The sequence below is a fragment of the Silene latifolia genome, chromosome 3, assembly GCF_048544455.1.
Source record: "Silene latifolia isolate original U9 population chromosome 3, ASM4854445v1, whole genome shotgun sequence".
Taxonomy (NCBI): domain Eukaryota; kingdom Viridiplantae; phylum Streptophyta; class Magnoliopsida; order Caryophyllales; family Caryophyllaceae; genus Silene; species Silene latifolia.
In genome coordinates this window covers 120,181,254-120,204,315 of record NC_133528.1, presented here as the reverse complement: position 1 = coordinate 120,204,315, position 23,062 = coordinate 120,181,254, and the positions used below count along the sequence as shown (strand labels likewise).

General features: G+C 39.6%; 3 protein-coding genes across 4 annotated transcripts; all 3 read left to right on the top strand.

The window, feature by feature from the left end:
• The first annotated feature begins 2,657 nt into the window (after nt 1–2,657).
• Nucleotides 2,658–3,230, top strand: LOC141649595 (uncharacterized). Its single transcript, XM_074458280.1, has one exon. It carries the CDS (start codon nt 2,658–2,660, stop codon nt 3,228–3,230), a length of 573 nt encoding a protein of 190 aa, XP_074314381.1.
• Nucleotides 3,231–4,676: 1,446 nt separating this feature from the next.
• On the top strand, nt 4,677–5,195 carry LOC141649594 (putative mitochondrial protein AtMg00310). The gene has a single exon (XM_074458279.1). It carries the CDS (start codon nt 4,677–4,679, stop codon nt 5,193–5,195), a length of 519 nt encoding a protein of 172 aa, XP_074314380.1.
• Nucleotides 5,196–6,553: 1,358 nt separating this feature from the next.
• Nucleotides 6,554–22,253, top strand: LOC141647927 (uncharacterized). Of its 2 annotated transcripts, XM_074456300.1 has the most exons (16): nt 6,554–6,929; nt 7,418–8,002; nt 8,493–8,721; nt 9,804–10,057; nt 11,241–11,408; nt 11,779–12,552; nt 12,646–12,740; nt 13,906–13,968; nt 14,053–14,138; nt 14,253–14,318; nt 15,229–15,792; nt 17,038–17,112; nt 17,477–17,544; nt 17,645–17,702; nt 20,201–20,429; nt 21,383–22,253. In XM_074456300.1, exons 2-16 carry the CDS (start codon nt 7,590–7,592, stop codon nt 22,033–22,035), a joined length of 3,795 nt encoding a protein of 1,264 aa, XP_074312401.1. In that variant the 5' UTR covers nt 6,554–6,929; nt 7,418–7,589; the 3' UTR covers nt 22,036–22,253. The 2 variants fall into 2 exon arrangements, with proteins under 2 accessions (XP_074312401.1, XP_074312402.1); XM_074456301.1 differs by lacking the exon at nt 11,241–11,408 and having other exon boundaries at nt 6,628–6,929.
• The last annotated feature ends 809 nt before the right edge of the window (nt 22,254–23,062 follow it).

The following is a 23,062-nucleotide window of genomic DNA, read 5'->3' as shown; positions in this document are numbered from 1 at the left end:
TGGTATATGGGGGTGTTACAGTCCCCCACTAGTCCGTCCCCAAACTTGACGTCCCCCGCCTTAACTTACCATGTCATAGATGTTTTGTGTTGATCCGTAGATACGTAGATGGCGAATATCTACAAGGGCGCGTATCTTCTCAAGACATTCCAAGGAAGGAGATATTAAACTGGTTGCTTTACGAGAAATATAAATTATTAGCATTGTTGTTAAGATGCAAATGCTAAATCTACCTAGTACCTATAACCTATCTATTGTTCACATATGAAATGGAAGAATAAAACAATTACCAATACCGCTGATTAAAAATCAAGCATGATAGACGATTAGACGCACAATCCTATCTGAACAAAAGTTACAAATCAGTTTAATCTAAATCAAAAGTTGGTGTAATTTAATCAAGAAAAGCGAACACTGATTGTTTGATATACTAACTAATAAAGAATTGAAGTATTTGGGTAAAAATTTGATTGGATTTCGAGAAGAAATGGAAAGAGGAATAAAATTTCCTCTAAGACTCCTAGAGAAAGGGTAGGTATGGAAAATTTGTGATAAAATGGATGTGTAAGAGTAAAATTGTGAAAGAGTAACTCCGTAATTATTAGCTAAAAGATAGTAATTAGTAAAGGTTAATCATATTAATACTTTTCATTGTCAAGAGTAGTCTAGGGTTTTCCTAGGGTTTCTGTCTTAATTTTCTTCGATCTCTGTCCTACGTTCTTCGATTATCCTCTCGCTCGAGGCTTGACTCACGATCTTTGTCGTGAGTTTGGGCTGCTTTGTTTTCTTTTTGTGTTTGTTCTTGTCTTGTGTGCAGGTGCCAATGGAGAGTGACTCAACGGGCCATAGGGACGAGAAGGAGTCGATGGGGTCGGATGAGGATGAGGGGTTCGAATGGGAGGAGGATGAACAGCCGGTGAAAGAGGAGGAGCGAATTCTGTTGATAGGCAAGATTTGGGCGTCGAGGGCTATTAATGTTAAAGCGGCCATTGATACGATGATAAAGCTATGGAATCCGTCGAAACCAATCATCGGGAACGTAGTCGATGCTAAGGAGAAGACCTTTATCTTTCGATTTGAATCGCGCAGGGATAAGGCAAGGGTTCTTGAGGGGCAACCTTGGCACTTCGACAAGTTTATGTGGTGCTTCGAGGAGCCTGACCAATCCGGTAAAGTTACTGATTCTTCTCTGTTTCCGGTACCTATTTGGGCACGAATCTATGACCTCCCAATCTCGGGTCGTACGTGCCAATCGAATGCCCAACGTTTGGGAAATTGCCTGGGAAAGTTTATACAATTTGAACATGGCCCTAATCCCGAGTTAGACAGAGCTATTCGTGTACGGGTGTTGTATGATATCCGAAAGCCATTGAAAGCAGCCATCCCTATTCGTTTAAAAAACGGCCATAGTATGAGCTTCAATGTCAAATATGAAAGACTCCCGACATATTGTTACGGATATGGGGTCATTGGGCATGGGGAAAAGGACTGTGAAGAGGGTCCTTACGAAGAAGAGGAGTTAAAATTTGGAGATTGGCTTCTGGCATCGCCATGGAAAGTGGTTAAAACGGTGAAGCATGGGTCGGGTAAGGCGACAAGGGACCTACGGGTGAAGTTTGATGTGGTGAGTAAGGAAGAGTATGAGATAGCTATTTCGAGTATGATCGATAAATTACAAAATATAGCTCTCGAGTTCCGAACAAAGAAGGTGGGGAATGCAGAGAAAAGTGGCAGCCATGGTGTTATGGGGGAGGGCAGTGGAGACTCTTGCATGGGGGAAGGGGTGCATGGGAGTGTGGATAAGGAGCGTAGTGGTGGGGGAAAGGGACTGGGTCGTGAACAGGAAAAGGATAGAGGAAGCAGGGGGTATGAACAGTCGGAGGAGTTATGGAGTGGGGAGGGGTTTCTTGTTAATCTGGTGGAGGAAAGGGGACAGGACGATATGCGGGGACGAATTGGTAGTGAGGGGCGGGATGCTAAGGCTGGAGGGGAGGGGGATGGTGGTAAGGGAAGAGAGTGGACACGAGTACCGAGGCAAAAAGATGCAGGTGAAGGGAATGTGGGAGATAAGGGCAGTAGGGGGATGGGACAAGGGAAGCGAAGTAGGGAGTCTGAGGTGGAGGAAGGTGCTAGTAAGAAGGCGAAATCTTCGATAGACGGGGGCGTCTTAATACCTGAGGCAGAGGTTGACAGGGGTCAACCCTGTCAGGCCCAATGAATCTCTTAAGCATTAATTGTCGGGGCCTGGGCAACCCTGACACGGTGTCTGCCCTCCGTGCTCTAGTGCGGAGGGAAGCCCCGACCATTCTGTTCTTATGTGAAACTAAATTGAGTGGTTGTGAAATGAGGAGGGTGAAGGAGAGATTGGATGGGTACTTTGGTATGGAGGTTGATAGTGTAGCCGTGTAGGTAGATCGGGAGGATTGGCGTTATTATGGCGTAAGGAGGTCGACTGTACTTTTGTGTCAGCTTCGGTGCACCACATGGACTTTATTATTAGGGGTTCGGAAGGAGAATGGAGAGTCACGAGGTTCTATGGTTGGCCAGCTGTGGGGGATCGACATCTTTCGTGGGATTTATTGAGACTCTTGAGGGGGCAATCTCGGCTTCCTTGGGTGTGTCTCGGTGATTTCAATGAGGTTCTCTTTTCCACGGAGATGAAAGGGGGAAGCAAGCCACAGTGGCAAATGAATAACTTTCGAGCTGCTGTTGATGAATGCGGTCTTAAAGATGTACCCTGGGAGGGGTATAATTTCTCCTATGATAATGGGCAAGTTGGAGAAGCGAACAAACAAAGTATGATTGACAGAGCCTTGTGTACGGAGTCGTGGAGAGTACTCTTTCCGTACGCTCGGTTATACTACTTAAACAGGGAATGGTCTGATCATGCTCATATACGACTGGTGCTTAATCACAAGGATAGGGGTAAGGTGCGAGAACGAAGGTTTAGGTTCGAGCAGATGTGGGTTGGGGAGGAGGAATGTGGGGAGGCCGTGGAACGTGGGGTGGAGCGTGGTAGAGGCAGTCTCTCTCGGGTTTTGTCTGAGTGTGCTAAGGAGCTCAAAAAATGGAAGGGTACGAATATTCATCAAATAGGGAGGTGCATTGTGCAGAAACAAAAGCAGCTGGGTTATCTTGACGATAAGGAAAGAACTGAAGACAATGTGAACCGGCGTCGGAAGCTTGTGGCTGAGTTGGCTAATTTAAGAAAACAGGAAGAACAATATTAGAGGCAACGATCGAGAGCTCTGTGGTTAAAAGATAGAGATAAAAATACGAAGTTTTTTCATACTAGAGCCGATGAACGTAAACAAAAGAATTTTATAGCGCAACTTGTGGATGACGAGGGAATTATGCGGTGCGGGGATGAGGAGGTAACAGCCATGGCTACTAGCTATTTTCAGCAGCTATATTGTCGACCTCAAATCCGGAAATAGAGGTTGATGTCCTTCATGGGGTCGGGCAGCGTGTTACCGAGGGGATGAATGCAGCTTTTCGGCGAGATTATGGGGAGGAAGAGGTTCTGGTTGCCTTGCACCAAATACACCCGCTTAAAGCTCCGGGGCCAGACGGGATGAATGGTCTTTTTTACCAAACTTATTGGGATTCGATTGGAGGGGAAGTGGTGAGCACGGTTTTGGATATTTTGCGCGGATACAAGCAGCCAACAGAGTTCAATAAAACTAATATTGTCCTTATTCCTAAGAAGAAAGCTCCAGATAAGATACGTGATTTTCGACCCATAAGTCTGTGTAATGTGGCCTATAAACTTGTCTCTAAAGTGTTAGCCAATCGGCTAAAACCGTTCCTGGGTGACATTGTTTCGGAGAATCAGAGCGCTTTTACTCCAGGGAGAGCAATTTCGGATAATGTTATAATCGCTTTTGAAATTTTTCATTATATGAAGAATTCGAAGAGTATGAACGGGACCATGGCATTTAAGTTAGATATGGCTAAGGAATATGATCGGGTTGAGTGGACATTTCTGGAGAGGGTTCTTATCTCTATGGGTTTCGATCAGGTATGGGTAAGCCGGGTGATGGATTGTGTCACGACTGTCTCTTTCTCTGTGCTCATAAATGGGCAGCCCTTAGACGAGTTTCGACCCTCACGTGGACTGCGACAAGGTGACCCTCTTTCACCTTATTTATTTATTCTCTGTGCCGAAGTTTTATCTAGCTTGATGCGACGGGCGGTTGAAGCGGGCCGTTTACATGGTATCCGAATTGCTAATCAGGCCCCTCCTATATCGCACCTTCTTTTTGCGGATGATAGTATCTTTTTTATGAAAGCGACGATGGAGGAAGCTGAGGTTGTCACGAATATTCTTCGACGGTATGAGGATGCTTCAGGGCAGCTGGTAAGCCTTGACAAGACTGCGGTCTCGTTTAGTAAGGGTGTGCCGATTCAGAAGCGGAGTAGCAATTAGGTTGGGTATAGTGGAGGTGGAGGAGCAGGCGAGGTACTTGGGTCTCCCTACGGTGATCGGACGGTCAAAAAAACCAATTACGAATATCTTGAGAGATAAGCTAAGCAAAAGACTCAGTGGTTGGCGCGGGAAAATCTTGTCTAGGGCAGGTAAGGAGGTTCTTATAAAGGCAGTGGCCAATTCACTCCCTACCTAAGTTATGAGTATTTTTAAAATTCCTGTAAGTTTTTGCGATGAGCTTAGATCGATGATATCTCGGTTTTGGTGGGGTCATGAGGAAGGGAAGAGGGGGATAAGCTGGGTGTCCTGGAAGCGTTTGTGTAAGTCCAAAAGCTTGGGTGGGATGGGTTTCCGCGATTTCAATATGTTTAATATGGCTTTATTGGGGAAACAAGTGTGGCGGTTGTTAACTGAGCCGGAGTGCTTGTGGGCTCGTGTTATGAAGGCTAAGTACTACCCAGCCGAGGATATTATGTCGGCTTGTATTGGGCATAATCCGAGCTATACTTGGAGGGGAATTGTGGAGGCTACAGAAGTGTTGAGGTCGGGATGGAGGAAGCGAATTGGGAACGGGCTGACAACTCGTGTCTGGGAGGACGCTTGGCTGCCAGATACACAGTCGGGACCGCTTATTTCACCCATTATTGTGGGCATGGAGAATTTGGTTGTGGCGGACTTGATGGACGAGGAGGGGCGGGGCTGGAAGGAGGAACTGCTCGCATCTTTGCTTCTTTCCTTTAAATGTGACCGGGTGAAAAATATTTGACTTAGTAGGAATCGTCCGGAGGATGGGTGGTTTTGGGTGGCGGAGCGTGACAGGGTCTTCTCTGTGAGATCTGCTTATCGACGGCTTGCAGGGGAACGGAATAATATATATGGAGTTGGGAGGTGCGTCGGATTGGGAGAGGGAAAAGTGGTTATGGAATAGGCTCTGGAAAGTCCCGGTTTGGCCCTGAGTGAAACTCTTCTTCTGGCAGCTGTGTAACGAGGCTTTGGCGACACGAGTTAACATTGCTTCTCGAGTGCGAGGTGAGTCCACTTTCTGTTCCTTATGTAATTCTTCTGATGAAACTAGTCACCATTTGTTTCGTTTTTGTCCTATAGCCCGACAGGTATGGGAAGGGATTGGACTAGGGGAGGACGAGAGGGAGACAGGGGGGGGAGGGGGGGGGAGAGATTGGGTGGAGGGGAGGTGGAGGGAGTTTGGGTGCCGAGAACAGTCGCTCTTTATGGTGGGATGTTGGGCCTTGTGGGAGCACCGCAACAAGGTCATCTTTGATAATCAAGAGGTGGATCCTTGGACCGTTGTTAGACGAGCTAAGGGGGTGATGGAGGAGATTGAAGGATGTGGTATGGTGCCGGGGCGACGTGGAGGTAAGACGGGAGATGGAGCCGAGAAGGGAAGGGAGGGCTGGACAGCGCCGCCAGAGGGATACGTGAAAATTAACACAGATGCCGATGGTAAGGAGGGGGAAGGCTTTAGTGTGGGGGTGGTATGTCGTGATGAAGCTGGGTCGGTCCTATGGGGAGTGTCGGTGGTGCAGGAGCAGCGGTGGGAACCCTAGATGGCTGAGGCAGCGGCTGTGTTGGAAGGTGTGGCTGAGGCGGCGAGACGAGGGCATACAAAGATCGTTGTGGAAAGTGATTGTATGCCGGTGATTGAAGCATTAAGGAGGAAGGATTCAGGACGCAGCCTACTCTCGCTTATTTATGACGATATTCATTCTTTATGTACTGCTTTTATTTCTGTTTCTTGGTCGTTTACTAATCGTAGGAACAATAGTGTGGCACATTGTTTAGCTCATTTGTTTCCTATTAAAGTTGGTAGATCAGTGTGGTCAGATGCTTTACCTCCGGCTCCGACTGCGGACAGCGCTGTTATTTATGATTCGGTATTAATGAAGTAAGGCCCTCGGGCATTTACCCTAAAAAAAAAGATAGTAATTAGTATATACTTTATTATTATTCTTATAAGAATAAAAAAAAATCACGGTTCCTCTACTTTTCTTAATTTTTTTACCTTTTTGTTTTATTTTATATTTAAAATACTGATAAATGGTTACTTATGTGCAAAATACAACAAACATTTATACAAAATCCGACAAAGTTTCGTCCAAAAAAAAAGTGAGACAAACTTTAGATAAGACCTTTTAAAATTTCCTAAAATAAATATCCAAAAATTTAGCGGGACCTCATTCATCTCTCTCTCAATTCTCAAAGCATTTCCACGTCGACATCTTCCTCCCAACAAAATAAAATTAAAATAAACATTCCCCTGAATCTTAAAAAAAGGAAAATAAAAAAAATAAGCAAAAAAATAAAAAAAAATTCAGCCACCATTTTTACTCGTACTAATTTGTTCCTCTTTTCTTCGTAAAATCGTCGTACGATCCCTTTCGCTTTCTCTCTCCTCCGATCAACAAATGCTGGCATTTTAATTTCCAATTCCGTAATTAATTTGAGCTTTGCATCATTCAATTTTGATTCTTCTTCATTCCAGGTAGCTCAATTTTCAATCTTTTGTTAAAAACCCTAATTTGATTTTTTTATAACTTAGGGTTTTTAATTTTTGATTAATTTTCGTTTTTTTAGTTGATTCGCTTAGTTTTAGTAGTGTATTAGTAGCTTAATTGTGTTAATTTGGATTTTCTGGTATTGAATTTAGTTTATTTTTGTTGCTTGTTATTTTTGATGGTGTTACTGAATTTTGGTGAATTTGAAGTATTGTGTTTTTTTGTTTGATCAAGTTATGAAATGATGTAATTGGTTGCTGTTTTAAGTATTTTGTGGGTGATCATACATAAGTGTAAACTTGCTAATTGTGGTGGTTACATGTTTGTTTTAGTTAGTTAATGTAGTATGTGAATAGTTGATTACTATGATTAGTCAAACTTAAGCTACTCAAGTGTTTGATTATCTTTTAGTTGAGCAAAATCGGTCGTTTTTATGTAATTTTTGTGCACTTTCATTAGTTGCTGTTTCTGGCAGATTTAGCTCAAGTCTGGTGCAAGCGTGATATTTATATATCTGGCAGTGACTTCTATTCTTCATTTGGTGCCCGAGCTAGCACGGGTCTTTGATGGATTGATTCTCAAGGTAGTTTAGTAGTATGAGGTGGAAGTTTTGCTGGACATGAATTAGTTTTTTTCGGTTTGAGCTAATGGCCGGAAATGCAAAGTTTGAAGTGAGCTCCATTAGCCCAGATGATTCCGGGTTTATGGGGGGTTACTCGAATGGCCAGCGGGTTAGCTATTCAGGTCCTAGTCTAGATAGGTCTGGTAGCTTCCGTGAGGTAAGTGATGGTAGGAGCTTTAGTTCCGGACCTGGCACATCCAAGTCAAATGCTTCAGCCATGACAGATTTACCACATTTAAATTTGGATCCAATTACAATGGGAGATCCAAAACCTATCAGACTGGGTGAATTAAGAAGGGCATTAGGAGTTTTAAACTTTGGGAATGTCTCGGAAGATAACGCCTTTGCAGGTTCTCAATCAAGACCTCCGACTATTTTGAACACAGATGAAATAAAACGGTTTAGATCATCTGTATTGGAAGGATCTCTGAAGGCCAGGTACATATCTAAGATATTAGGAGTCTAGGACACTATGTGTTAAGTGGATGACAACTGTCTTAGTTACTTTTGTGGAAACTATATGGCACGAGCAATATTCACATTATGAAAATTTGGACGAGTACTAGTTTTTGGTTAAGATTTCATCTAAAGATTTGAAAATTTATATGGACACAGTTCCTCACTTCCGCCATTAGAGGATATTGTATGGTTTGAGTCAATTGCTCCATTTCTCTCCGGCACTTTATTTTTTGTTAGATAGTATTAGTCATGATAGCTTGAAAGCTTAATCCACTCGCTATCCTTTTTGTATAGGTCTCACTCTCTTGGTGTCCATGGGCCATTAGCGTCTCTCCGTTGATGTCCTTTAATCTATGTACTCTATTACTTATAAAACGAAGTCTTGATTATACTTCTCAAGTAGAAAGATCTCTGACTGTCCAGGGTTTTGGGTTATTGCTGATTAGTAGGAATTAAATTGTAACTGCAGGAGTAGGGTGAAAAGATTTGATGAATTGTTGAACAAATTGAACAAGTATTATGAAGTTGGTAACTCAAAGAAGCAACATACAAATGAGAGGTCTGGTGGATCAAACTTGCTCAAAATGGGAAGTCAGTCTCATCGGATCTCACCAGAACTTGCAGCTCAAAAGTTAGAGGATAGGAATAAGAATATTGGTCTCAATAAGCGCGCCCGCACACCAATGGGAGACTTGCGGGTTAGTATATGGACGATATTATTTCCATTTCTTTTAGTTCAAATTTGTTTTTCCTATTTATATCAAGAAACCAAATTCGTAGTCTTTGCCATCGTCCACATGTTTAAATTCATAGTTTTTGAAGGCTGGGACTATCACTTGCGTCTCACAAGTCACAAGTCATATCTCTGAAAATACTTTGTTTGCTTGAATATGGTAAAATAAAAGAATTGGATGCTCCATTTTGACGATCTGAACATTTGAGGTGGCTGCTTGGGATTTACACCTTTAGTTGTGGTAATGACTTTTTTTTTACTTCTCATCCCCATGGTAGATCATCTTGTATTAGATTGTTTTATTCCTTCATTGGTGATCCAGTTAGTAGTGACTGGAGTTATTCTATATGAGAGTTCAGATCAATTATTAACGTAGTTTGTGAAAAAAAATGGCTGAGGAGTGTGGCGCTTCTGATTGTCTCAAGACCCCCTAGTCCCAACACGTGTCTAGTGACTATTGATTCCAATGATATAATTGGTTCTGAAAAAGTACAAAGAAACGAAAGGTGGGTAGCTGAATTATGTCCTGCGCCCTAGGAAGAGGTCAAAGCACCGAACCGATGCTTAAGAGTACAATCACAGTGTCTGATTCAAAAATCTTTTTGAGATTTCCCTGTCTCATTTTGATCATTGAATATATATATGACATAGCTGTCCTTGAAGCCTTCTTGTCCATAGCCAAGGATGGTGCCAAATTACCAAACCAGGCAAATCACTTCTCGACAACTTGGAGGAACAATATACTCTAGTCCCCTAAACATTTTTTGTACCATTTTCACGTGAATGACTATGGATATGTTTTTGATTTAGGCTCTCAACTTTTTTGATTCATCACAATTCAGAGAGAAAATGTGATTTTATATTTCTTAATTTGATAGAAGATTGACAACTAACGCAATCTTAGTTTGAGTACAAAGCAAAATCCAGTTGAAATGATCTCTTTGTTTCAGTCTGTCACATCTGAGTTGCATTGGTTTTGTATGTGTTACTTGTTGTTACTGACATTTGTATCATACTGGCTTACTGTTGCTTTACTTGTGTTTTCAGGCAGAAGGGCGCGTTAATGGTTCCCCTAGGCAACACTTAGTGTTAGGAAAAGATAAAGATTCAGCAAAAGAAGGCAACTTTGAGGTTGGTGAAGAAAAAATTCGCAGATTACCTGCGGGTGGTGAGGGATGGGACAAAAAAATGAAAAGAAAACGTTCTCGCCCTCTTGACGGTGATGGGGAGCTTAAAAGGACAATGCATGGAAGGCTTGGCAATGACTCTAGTATTCACACCTTGGACGGTCATGGCTTCAGGTCAGCACTCTATAATTATTTTACTGACTTCAATCTTGTCTAAGGAGTAGAGACTTTTCTGATTTGCGTACTTCTGAATTGTATTTACTTTGCACAAATAGTGAACATATTAGTATCCAATGCCAATAGTCCAGTAGAGTAGAAGCAATTGACTCAGAAAGTTTGAGTGCATTACTGAGTTAGTTACGGAGCAAGAACTTAATACGTCCCATGTGGACCAGATAGGTGTAAGGGAATCAAATATTGCTTGCTGTTGTATGAATTATGTGCCAGTGTAAAGGGTGATTCCATCACTGCATATGCAGTGCCTGTATGTCTGCTTTGGAATTGGGTCTAGTGCTCTAGTCTAACTTCGCCTCAATTAATCCCTTTGTTAATTGTTAACATGGATGTACATAGTTGACCGATTTGTTTGGAGCTGGTTTAAGTTGATCAACCATTGATGGCCATTATTCATTACCTGGAATCATTGCATCAACCTCAAGTGCAAGAGTCTGATTTGTTTTTACTTCTATGTTTTTGTAAGAAATGTGCGTCTCATAGGGTATATTGAATTTTGAGGAGTATGATAGGAGATTATTTTTATTTTTTTATTTCTTATTTGTTTTGGAGAAGAAAGGTGGCAGGGGAATTCCTTTAAAAGTGGATAAAGTTGTTTAACCTCGATCTGCTCAGTTTTGGCCTTTGCGTTAAGGTCTTAAGTAGCTTTCACACTTTCTGGCTTAATCTTCTTTGATAAGCATTAAATATCTGTATGACGATGAAACAGTATAACTATTGTTCAAAGTAGCATAATGTGCACAAGTGTAGGCATATGTAGGTATAGCATATAAACATGTTCTCAATTCTTCAACTCATCTGAAGCATAGTTGCTTCTTATTCCTTACCGTACGGGTAGCAGTTACTCTTGGTCTGCTGATCAACTAAAATCGATTGGAGACATGAACAAATGGGTCACTATCTGAAGTCTCGATCCCGTTTACTTCACATCAAAATGACTTGGCCTAACATTTAACGAAACCTAATGCCACTTGATGCATTTTCTTCGTTGATGATTTTCACAATTTATTTTGGAGAGTCAAATGGATTATCCATATTTTGTGAAGTTAGCGTTCAACTTCGCAAAATTGCTTAGTATTCTGTGTTTTGCTTTAAGCACACTTTTTTTGTCTCCACCTTGCAGATCAGTGTCGCCCAATGTTCTTAGTGGCAGCAGTAAGGTAGATGGGTCTCCATCATCTGTGAGCTTGAGTGGCCGCATAACGCCAAAGAATGAATCAGAAAAAACTTCTCTATCTCGAGAACTCGTTGGGATGAAAAAGGAAAGAGTAATTCAGAAAGGAAATATGAAGTATGTGTGCTAGCTCAAGATACTCATGTGAATATGTGCTAACTTCTGTCAAGATGACTAATTACTTACTACTTATGATAATATAGTAATCATATTTGTTCCTGTGAAATCCTTAAGAAAGCCCCATAGACATACCCTCAATGAGTTGAAACCGACTCCATGAGTCCAAAGGAAGTTCCACCCAAAACCCAATATATGATAAGAAAACAAACTTCTTAGTTTATAAGGTGATCAACGGCCTCCTCTTTTGTCAATGTGGGAAACTCACATTTGGTACTTTATGTGTGGGAGCTCTTCAACATTTCTTATCCTGATAATTTAATTGACATGCTGATCTATATATTCATGTGCTGTTGTACATTTCATGTAGGTTAAATATGCGTGAAGAGCCTCATTTGTTTAATCCTAGTTCCATAACAAAGGGCAAGGCTTCAAGAGCTCACAGAGGTGGCCCTGGATCTGCAGGGAACTCTTCTCCCAACTTCTCACGCGTGTCTGGAACACCTGAAGATTGGGAACAACCCCTAAACGTGAATAAAGTTCATTCATTAGCTGGAGTTAACAATCGCAAACGTCCACTACCAACTGATTCATCATCTCCTCCAATGGCTCAATGGGTTGGCCAGAGGCCCCAGAAGATTTCCCGTAATCGTAGAACAAATATTGTATCTCCTACATCAAACTCTGATGAAGTGCAGATTCCAGTTGAAGGATGCACAACACCTGATTTTAGCACTAGAGTATCTGGTGGAATGAATGGCTCTGTTCCTGTTAGGAATATAATGAGTAGCTCGCAGCAGCTTAAAGCAAAACTTGAAACTGTGCAGTCTCCAGCAAGATTATCTGAAAATGAGGAAAACAGCGGTGTTGAAAACAGACTGAAGGATAAATTGCTTGGTGGCATTGACATTGATGATAAAGGTACGATCGATCATCAAAATGCCAATCCTTCTGGATTGTTTACAAAGAAGAGTAAATTGCTTGGGAAGGATGAAATTGGTGATAGCGTACGTAGACAAAGCCGTAGTGGGAGGGGGCCTTCTTTTCCAAAAGGAAGCATATCTCCGTTGCGGGAGAAGCCTGAGGGTCCAGCTGTAGCGAAACCTGCTCGAAGTACTAGACCTGGTTCTGAGAAGAATGGAAGGTGTATAAATTTACAATCAAGTTTTTGACTGATGTCATTTTTGGTTGTATTGTAGATTTTTTTATTAATATAATTTGTACCTCTTTGTTTCAGCAAATCAGGCCGTCCTCCTCTCAAGAAGCATACTGAACGAAAGGGTTTTAGACGTCCGGGATCAGTCTTGAATAGTAGTTCTCCAGATTTTACAGGTACCATATGATCATACATACTAATCCATGTTTGCGTTGATGTTTTTTGGCACTCCATCTGCTCCAGTAAGAGCTGAATTTGTCTGTAAGGAATATAATATTCGGTGAAATTATCAGCATCATGTCCTAACATCAGATCTTTGTTGTTTTTCATGCTGAGTGGTATTTGGAGATAATGATGTTAAAATAGTAATCCAGAAAATTCTTGTATTCAATGTATTTTCTAAACCATCTAGAATAATCTAAGAAGAGAAGGGTGAAGATTAGTCTAGATTAAGGCACTTGAACGTTGATCTAGAAAGTTCCTATAATGATCTGGTCTTACCCACCAACTAGACTAGTATAAATAGCAATGCAAACCTCATTTAGGTGTGTGTAGCCTCAAACTCGAATATGGAGGTATCAAGATCCATGTTTGACAATTTATACTCCGCTGTCAAAATTCCAACAAATGATTTGAGCTTTTACTCGAGTACTTTCCAAGATGTAAAATCTTTCGTTTTAAAAGGCACCAGGCGCGCACTGAGGTAGGGCCTGTAGCAACGAGACGAAGGAGCAGTGTATTGCAAGCAAATTTGAACTTTCAAATATAATATTTGGTGTCAAATTACCCATTTTTGAAGAAGTCTTAACATGAAAAAGTATAGAAAATACGAATATTATGGCAAAGTGTAGGAAGTAATAAAAGAGCTAGCAAGAAAAGAATAAGATCATATAGTAGAGCGCCTCACAAGCTGTGCACACTTTAGGCACATCGAGGTGTTTTGGACTTTTGGCTAGTGCCCACCGAGCCTGGCTTAAGTACACATGTTAAAGCTAAGATCTTGTTAACAGAGTTATTGCGTTCGTTGATTGGTCTTGTTGTCGTTTGGGATATAAGTATCCGACTATATTTTTAGATAGATTGATAAGACACTTAACTATATAAGTTAAATAACGGCAACAAAATGACAACCTCTAAAGGACCCCAAGACAAATACTCTTTAACAATCCAGTGATGAAAACATAGTCCAAAAAGAAAAAGCAAGAAAAATCCAGATCTTGGTGATTAATGACATAAATGTATCGAAAACCCCTTTTACTAGCTTGACCAAGGAAGCTTTGTCTGGTTATGCATATATCATTTAGATTGTTAAATTAACTTAGTTTCTGTGTGTTGTTTTAGCTGAATCAGACGATGACCGTGAGGAAATTTTAGCAGCGGCCCTGTTTGCTTGCAATGCTAGCTGTAAGTTTAATTAATTTCGTGCTCTCTTAATCTTGTATTCTGATGTATATGTGGTTTGACATGAAGCAACCTTTTTCTTTTTAGATAATGGTTGTTCTTCGTCATTTTGGAAAAGATTGGAGCCAATTTTCTATCTTCGAGTTGAGGAGAAAACCTTTTTGGAAAAGCAGGTAAAGGATAATGCAGTTTGATAGATAAAAATTTGATGAAGTGCCAGTACTAATTCGGTTTTTGTTCGGAATTGAGACTCTCTTTGTTTTATTTTTCTTTGGCCTATGTATCAGCTCGTAGATATAGACAATCATCAATCAAATTCAAGTCAGATGCTGGTCCTGAATGATAACATGATGGTATGCATATTTAATGTTGTTAATTCTTTCATTTCTCTGTCAATAACAATGATGGAAGCAGTGAATATCTTACCCTGTTCAGTGTTCACTGATTATTTGCGCAATGCTATGCTAAGTCTTCACATAAAAAGTAGTACTCGGCGGTTTTTTTTAGTTATGAGCCCCGCAGTGAGGTAATATCTGAGCATAGCTATGGAAACTGGCCAAAATTCTTTTATCAAAAGCTAACATAGCATGTTCCATTTTGTATATCACAAGGATTCCAGGGAAAACGAAATGAGCTTAGCTATGGAAACTGCCAGAAATTCGTTTACTAGAGCTAACAGAGCATGTTCCATTCTTTGCATTGGAAGGATTCTTGAAAATGACCTGTATTCATGCTAACTTACTGCCTTATCCTGCTTAATAGTCTAAGATGAACAACGTAGTAGAAGTAATTTCACCAGTTTATCGTAGATTTTTTTTTTTTTTAATTGTTTCTCTGCTTAGTTGACTTTGTATTTGTGCTTTGTTAAAAACGCGGGTTATGCGGATGATTGTGTTAGCTCTTTTCAGCTCGAAGAAAGAGGGAGAGTGGAGGATAGTTCCTAGTATAAAACTGCAGCTTGGTAGAATTGGAGTGTGTTGAGATAAATATTTGCCTTTTGATAACAAAAGTTTGAAGTATTATTAATAAAAACAGTGCACTGGTACCAATCTATGTTATTGCTTTAATGAAATCAAACCCGCATGTGTTATTTAATAAACTTTGTCATCTTGTTACCTATTTCTTCACCCTGTTTCTGTTTCTTTCTATCTGTCTCTACTTTTGCGTTACCTCCTTTTAGCAACTTGAGATGATGAAGGCTAGCCAACCTCGGATTATTTTGGGAACTAAGCTATGTCGCTATTCTTTTTCTTTGTTTTGCAGAATCATATGTCTCAAACAGAAAAATGTTGTCCCCAAAGTTCTGTTCCTGCAGAAAGCACAGAATGCATCTTGACCGAATCAATAAAGACAGGAGGCCTTGTTAGTCAATTTCAGGATCATGATTTGTCATATAGAGGATTGGACTCTGAAAAAAGGCCCGACAATATAACTCCCTTGTATCACAGAGTCCTTTCTGCTCTCATAGTTGAAGATGACTTCGAAGAGTCCAAAGATTTCAATTTTTTAAGCGATTCACCTTCTATGGTGATTAGGAATGATTATTATGGAGAAGATAGAATTTATTGCAATGGCAGTGCTGGTCAAAATAGGTTCTCAAGCACCCAGGTTTCTACGTATGAGGAAATCGAAGAAGGCAATTATAGTTTACAACACTCAAATGGTCAAGGAGGCCCTGGACCGTACCAAAACGAAGTGAACGGATCCCTTCCTATTAGTATTCATACTTCGTGTAGCTCTTCACTTGTTTGTGAATATGATCAGATGTGCCTGGACGACAAACTGCTCCTTGAGCTGCAAAGCATTGGATTATATCCAGACACAGTGGTATGTTTTCAATCTGCATTGAGTGTAGATATTTATGAACTCATTTGTTATCTGCTAAAACAAATGTTTTGTATATTGATAATTATTCTTATGGTTACATGATGTAGTGTGACTGTACTTTTGTGGAGTATTTGATTTGATTTTGCACTAATTTTTCTTTTATCACCACTCCTGCTATTTTGAACTACATTTTTCTTTTCTTTATACTTAAGATTTGTTGGAGTGAAAAATTTATCCGTTTATATACACCGATTTTAAAAGAAATCCGGACTTCGATTTAAAACCTATAAGGCTTCCTTGGCTTTTGTATTATGTTTCACTCCCCTTTTGTTTTTCACTTCGATCACCCATGGACGGTTCTAAAGGATGATTCATGCCAGCCGACCCCAAACCATTTTGGGACTAAGGCTCTGATGATGATGTATAAAAACGTCATACGCATCCATAAAAAAACTCAAAATTGACCAAATACAAATTTATAAAATCAAACAATACAAACCTTCTAAAAGATCACAATTCATATATGACATTTCTGCATGACCTTTATTACACTTGCATTCATTCATGCAACCTTCCGGGAGGGATCCTGTAAATCTCACATAGTTAAAGAGGATGAATTTTATGTTGTAGACTAAAACTGATATCTACTGCACCACCACTTGAAGAGCCACCGAAGCGCCCATCTTCCATCGAAATCTGAACCCCTCAGATGCAGAGATAAAACCCACAAATAGATGGGATGGGTGGAAAACTCTCATAGTAGGAGAGACAAGATTTATTTCAAGCATACAATTACTTGAAAATAATATTTAAAATAAAATTTAGGGCTTTTCACAACCACAACTGGTAGATAGTGGCCTCTAATTGAGATGATGGGTTTAGGGTTTTTAAAGAGGGGGGAAGGAGACCGGGGAGGGGGGGCAGATATTTTTTTGTACTTATTTTCAGGTCTTTTGTCAATTCTCTTTTTTAATTAATTTATTTTTAAGGTGGCTTTTTTCTTAGGGTTTTTGGTGCCTTTTCTTTTCATTCTTTGCTGTCATTGACGTTTAGAAATGTGGATTCAAGTTAGTCGACTCCCTATCATTTTGTGATTAAGGCTTTATTTTTTTTGTTTTAATTCTTGTCCTTAGGGTTAATGTTATTGTTGCAAATGTGTTCTTGATAAACTGTCGGTGTTCTCTTAGATTATTTTTGAATCTCGTATGCAATTCTGTACTTAGCTTATGGTTTTTCTTCTATCAGCCGGATTTAGCTGAGGGTGAGGATGAGTTGATTAATGAAGACATTGCTCAACTTGAAAAGCAACTTTCCGAGCAGGTGATTACCTAACTTTTAACTGTCATATGCAATAATTGCGTTAGACTATTGCTTCTTTGGATTGATATATCCTTCTAAGCCAATGGTGGGTCACTAGAAGACATAATTACATAAGCTTTCATGATTTATGTCACTTATTTCTTCAACCGCTGTTGTTTTGGCTGATCATAATTGGACAAATGTTAAGATGTATCATGTAATGTTGAAGAAACAAGTAGCTAGCGAAGGTATTTGGAGGTATTCCCACTGTCAGCTTTTTACCGTCTAAGCTGTGTGTCACAGAGAGGAATACATGCTGAAGGGCAGGTTATGAGCGATTTGCTATCTGCTCTGACTAACTTTAGTTACTCTTGTAATTGTGTAGGCTGGTAAGAAGAAGGTTTACTTCAAAAGAATACATCAAGCCATTCAAAATAAGGATGCTCTAGAACGGTTAGTGTTTGCTTTTCAGTATCGTCATCTTCAAATTTCAATCTGCTTGAGCTGATCTGTGAACTACTTTATTAAATTGCTGTGTAAAACTGATTTGCAGGGACCTTGAGAAAGTGGCAGTAGATAGGTTGGTTGAATTAGCCTTCAGAAAGCTTCTGGTAATTTCCTTTTCTTAAGAGCGTATTTGTAGTTAGCAAAAAAGCTAGTTCTTGATTTCATGGGCATTCGTTGAGTCTTACCCTTTTCTTTGGTGAATGCACTGTAATTCTATGAATGTGCTGTTGAATGATGAATCATATATTTTTCTTTGCTGGAGCTGGATGGGTGAAATTTTTTGGCAACACATTCTACATATAATACCTTTCAGCACAAGAGCTGATTTTCTTTTTCTAGAGTTCAAAGGATGACAATCCATAATTCCATATCAAAATCAAATGCAAGAAGATGAATAGCACCTAGATGTGACTACTGCCAAGCATTTTGCTTGCAAGTCCATTGCGTTCAAACTATTAGCAATATAAAGTGTTGGGTTGTATCTCAGTAGGAGAAAATAATCACATAAAGTTCAGGTTCAGCGATGATTCATCTGCTACTAACTACTACTGCATTTGATTTCTACTCCAGTAAAATAGGGACGATTCAGGGTAAGTTACACCTAATGGGTTGTGAAATTTTCTATTTATTCAAAACCAGATTGGTAAAACGAACATATAATCTCTGAATATGGATATTAGAAAGTTCCACATTTTGTGATCATAATTTCATTCTGACCTCAGAAAGTTTTTGCATGAATCGAACAATATAATAGACAGGATATTATATACTTTTCTACAGATTATTCACCTATTCTACGTGCTTCACTAATTCCATAACTCCAGCTATTCATTTTATCTAATATGGTTTAAGATGCTTTGGTTTGAGTTATTTGTATATTATATTTTACATTTATCTCAAAGTTGTGTATGATACTCTTTCCATTCCACTTTTACTTTTATTTTTCCGGTTTGACTAGGATCACTTTTCAGAAATGTATTTTAATATCCATAATATCCTTTTGACTTGGAAATATGTTGATATGGAGTGATGTTAATGGGTGATTTTGGATGCTAATTCTTTTTTTGGCGAGGGTATATGGGTAGTTATATGGGAAGGCTGTCAATGGTGACTTTCTAAATTAGTAGGAGTACAATCATCTTAGAGCAATGGATTTGGAAACGAGGCCGATAAAAGTGGAACGTGTAAAGGTTTTACCTGGGCCTTTAATAATTTTGACTCTGAAACTGTGCACCTCACTTCAACAAGAGGTGCACTTTTTTTTTTTTGTTCCGCGAAGGCTCCATTAATCTTATTGCCTCAGTGCCCCTCGCGTCATTTCAAGCAGTATGAGTATTCTAAAGAAAAAGTATTGCCCGTTGCTATGTGCCTATGTTACTCTAGCTTGGTTGCAACTTGCAAGTGCTGGATGTGACATGTTGCCAAGTAACAGTCACAACAATTTAAAAAAAAAAATCCATGTTTATGGGACTAAAATTAAGTGTTGAAAATATAATGTTCTGTTGGAAGGTTAGAGCAGTGGATGCACGACGCACCATCAAAGTGAAGAGTCAAAACATAGTCTCGTATTATTTCCATGTAATACTACAACAACTTACCTCAAGGACCCCCGCAAATTGCACGTCACGGTGGGGTCGGATGTACATAGGCTTATCCCTATGTTAACTACTCAAAGAGGCGGTTTCCAAATGACCCTAAATGAAAATTGCGAGGAACTCTGCTTCGAATGACTGCTGCTTCACAATAAAAAGAAGCGCAACTTGTGTAGTGAGTCATTTTGCTTTATTCCATAATGGAGAACCAAAGAATAATGAGTTTTTGGCTTCAATTTAGTGAGTAATTTCTTGTACCAAAATGGCCATTGCACATAATAGGAGTGAGTTTGTTTTGTGGGATATTTGTATCGTGGGCTCAATATAATGTATGTATGCGCGATGGAAATGTACGGAGACATTGGGAATGGAAACTGATGGCTTCTATGCCCTTTGATTCCGCCAAAATATCACCCTTGGCAGGGAGAGGAGGCTAGGTGTCAAGAGAGTTAGTAACAAGATTAACAGTCTTAACACTCTGGAAATGTTGTGCGCGCGCGTGCGTGCACCAACTTACTCAGAGTACTGTAGGTTAATACAGTTTGATGCTGCATGGAGTTGCGTGCGTGCTCGCCAACTTACTCAGAGTAGTGTAGGTTAATACAGTTTGATGCTGCATGGAGTTGCGTGCGTGTTCACCAACTTACTCAGAGTAGTGTAGGTTAATACAGTTTGATGCTGCATGGAGTTGCGTGCGTGCGTGTGTGTGTGTGTGTGTGTGTTCACCAACTTACTCAGAGTAGTGTAGGTTAATACAGTTTGATGCTGCATGGAGTTGCTGGGCATTGCATCAAAGGAATCAATATGGGTAGTTTTGGTGGCATATTTCTTTAACTTGCGTGGCTTGAGCTTTTCGGCATTTTTGGTTATAGCAACCCATTAAAACTGAATGGGATTTTTTTGTTAATCTCTGATATGTGTAAATTTAAGCAAGAATTGGCGTTACCTCTGCAGTGTAATGTGAGTATGTAACGTGGGGTTAGAAATAATGAGCTATTTTAATGTTTCAGGCCACTCGTGGAAATTATGCTGTTAAAATTGGGATCAGTAAGGTCTCCAGACATGTGGCTTTGGCTTTTATTAAAAGAACCTTAGCAAGGTGTCGGAGATATGAAGAAGCAGGAAAAAGTTGTTTCAGTGAACCTGCAGTTCGAGATATACTTCTTGCTGTTCCCAGCACTAGTGCAGGAGCTGCTGCTGGTATCCAAGCAGACCAGAGACTGGAAGCTAGATCTTCAGGTGAGGATTTTAATATAAAGAACCAATGCAACTGTAAGTATATTTATTGAATTAGCTAGGTTGGTTGGTAAGTCTTTGATTACCCTTGGAACAAATATATGATTTTGAGTATGTTGGTCAATTAAGCTTAAGTTGTAGGGGTTCTTTTTTAGTCTTGACATAATATTTGAAGCATTGGTTTTCTTGCTTTTTAACACTTGTGTCGAATGCCAAATCTGATATAGTCTTTGATGGTTATAGCCTATAGGAAAATTAATATTTTTACATAATTTTGTTTCCACGAGCCGTTCCTGTGTGTGCAGGTTTCTAGTGAAGGATACTAAACCTAAAAAGATTTTGTAGACTGGGAGAGTTGTCGTTTGTGTGTCACATTTGTCATCCAAGTACAGTATATGCATTTTTAGTTTATATAGATAGTGAGAATTCTGTTTATGTGGAACATATAATTTTTTTCCCTTTAGCTATTTACCTTCATATTTTCATATGCTTGTGTTTCTTTAAATGAGTCGCGTAACACAAGGTTATCCTCTCAATGCATCTTCTTCCTCGGTAAGACTGTTTTCCAACAGCCTATACCAAATCAATTTGTGTGTTAACCATGAGTACTAATTTTTGTTTTGTTAAAACTATCAGTTTTAATATTACATCCCAAATCATTTGAGGCTTTGCGCAATTGTTAACCATGTGAGATCCGTTTTTTTTTTTTTTTTTTTTTTTTTTTTTGGTTAAAGAGAGCGACTAGATAGTTTTGACGATGGTGGGTATCAACCACGTTATGAGTACCACCATTCACTAACCGTGGTAGGTTAGAATGTTTGCTGTTGACAGGTTCTGAACAAAAGTCATGAGTTTATACCAGTCAATAACTTCACTAGTAACATGCTAGTGCTAGTAGGTTATATTCTCTTTGCTCGTTTTACTTAGCATGCCCTTTTGTTATCTCTTCTGTTTAGGTCGCTACCCTGGTGGTTCGGAGCAGCTTAACAACCTCCAAAATGATAAATCCGAAAGGAGCGTGCTTGATACTTTTGAACCTCTCTCCCAATCTGACCATGCTTTTGCTAGGAATGGACCTATATTGAATAGAGGCAAGAAGAAGGAAGTCTTGCTTGATGATGTTGGTGGCAATGGTTCTTTGAGAGCAACATCGTCCCTAGGATCAACACTTCCCGGCGGAGCAAAGGGTAAGAGAAGTGATAGAGATTCGGGTCCCAAGGCTGGCCGGCCATCACTATCTAACTCAAAGGGTGAAAGGAAAACAAAATCAAAACCGAAGCAAAAGGTGTCACAATTGACGACGCATCCGGTGCAAACCACAACTTCTGTTTCCGGTGAGTTTGTTAATAGGAGACGAGAAGGTCAAAAATCCCCAAGAAATATCCCTGATTCATCTAAAGAAAGCAATGACGCTATGAACCTTAGCAGCCTGCCATTGAGCGAGCTAGACTCGATCGAAGATCTAAATGTGGGGAATGAATTGGAAGGACATCAGGATCTGAGTAGTTGGTTAAATTTCGACGAGGTTGAGGGTTTGCAAGACGATGACGGGTTCGGAGGTCTTCAAATACCCATGGATGATCTTTCGGATCTCAACATGCTTCTATGAGGATAATATATACATTGTACAAAATTAGTAAGTTGATAGTGTTTAACTGTCCGGAGTAAGCCGGCTGTATAATTTATCCTTCAGAAATCGGCACTTGTAAATTATGCCCATTCTTTTTGTATACTTAGGATTTAGATACCTTTATAATTTGTTAATGTGATTTAATAGTGTCCACCTGTAACAAATCACAGTTTTCATTAATACAAGTCATTTTCTTCCTTTATTCTTGTAGCTTAGCTTTTCGTTTCCAAAGAGACTCTTACAATATCTTCTGATTCTCATTTGTTCAGCACATGAAGCACAGCTTTAATATATTTGCAATTTTTGGCTCACCTTTCGAATCAATTGCATTTTTTGGCTCACCGTTCGTGTTTTCTCGTATCATGATTCTATAATTAAAACCAGTAATATAACCTTGTTACTGGACGATGTTTAGGTTCGAAAACAATGTCAGCAGATAGAGATAAATTTGTAGATTCATATACCCAAAGTTGAATGAAATGAATGTTGTTAATATTAGAAGAATAAAGTACTCTCGGTAAAAGAGTTTCGAACCTAGTCTTTTTTTTTTTTTTTTTTTTTTTTTTTTTGGCAGCTGTGAAAAAAGTTCTTATACAGGTGACATTTGACTCATTTGGTCAAATGCACTTATTTTACCGTAAACTAAGAAAGAAAAGTAACATCATCGGGTAACATAAGTGTGTTGATGGCGTACGGATTGCTGAACACGGAAATCAACATCAACATCAACATCCACAACATGCTGGAATGGACGATCAGCACTCGCCGAAGGATAAAACCAATCATTACTCGTCGTAATGAACCTAGTCTTGTATGTTTCTCTTCTCAACAAAAAGAGCAATAAATCTTGTAAGAAATTTTCTCACTATGAATCCAACTTAAATACTGATCAATAATATAATATTACTATTTTCTTGATTTTAATTACATGTATAAAATACTATGCTTGAGACAACAATTTGTCCAAAACCAAGATAAACAAGGTATCAAGCTTTCTCTATAACAA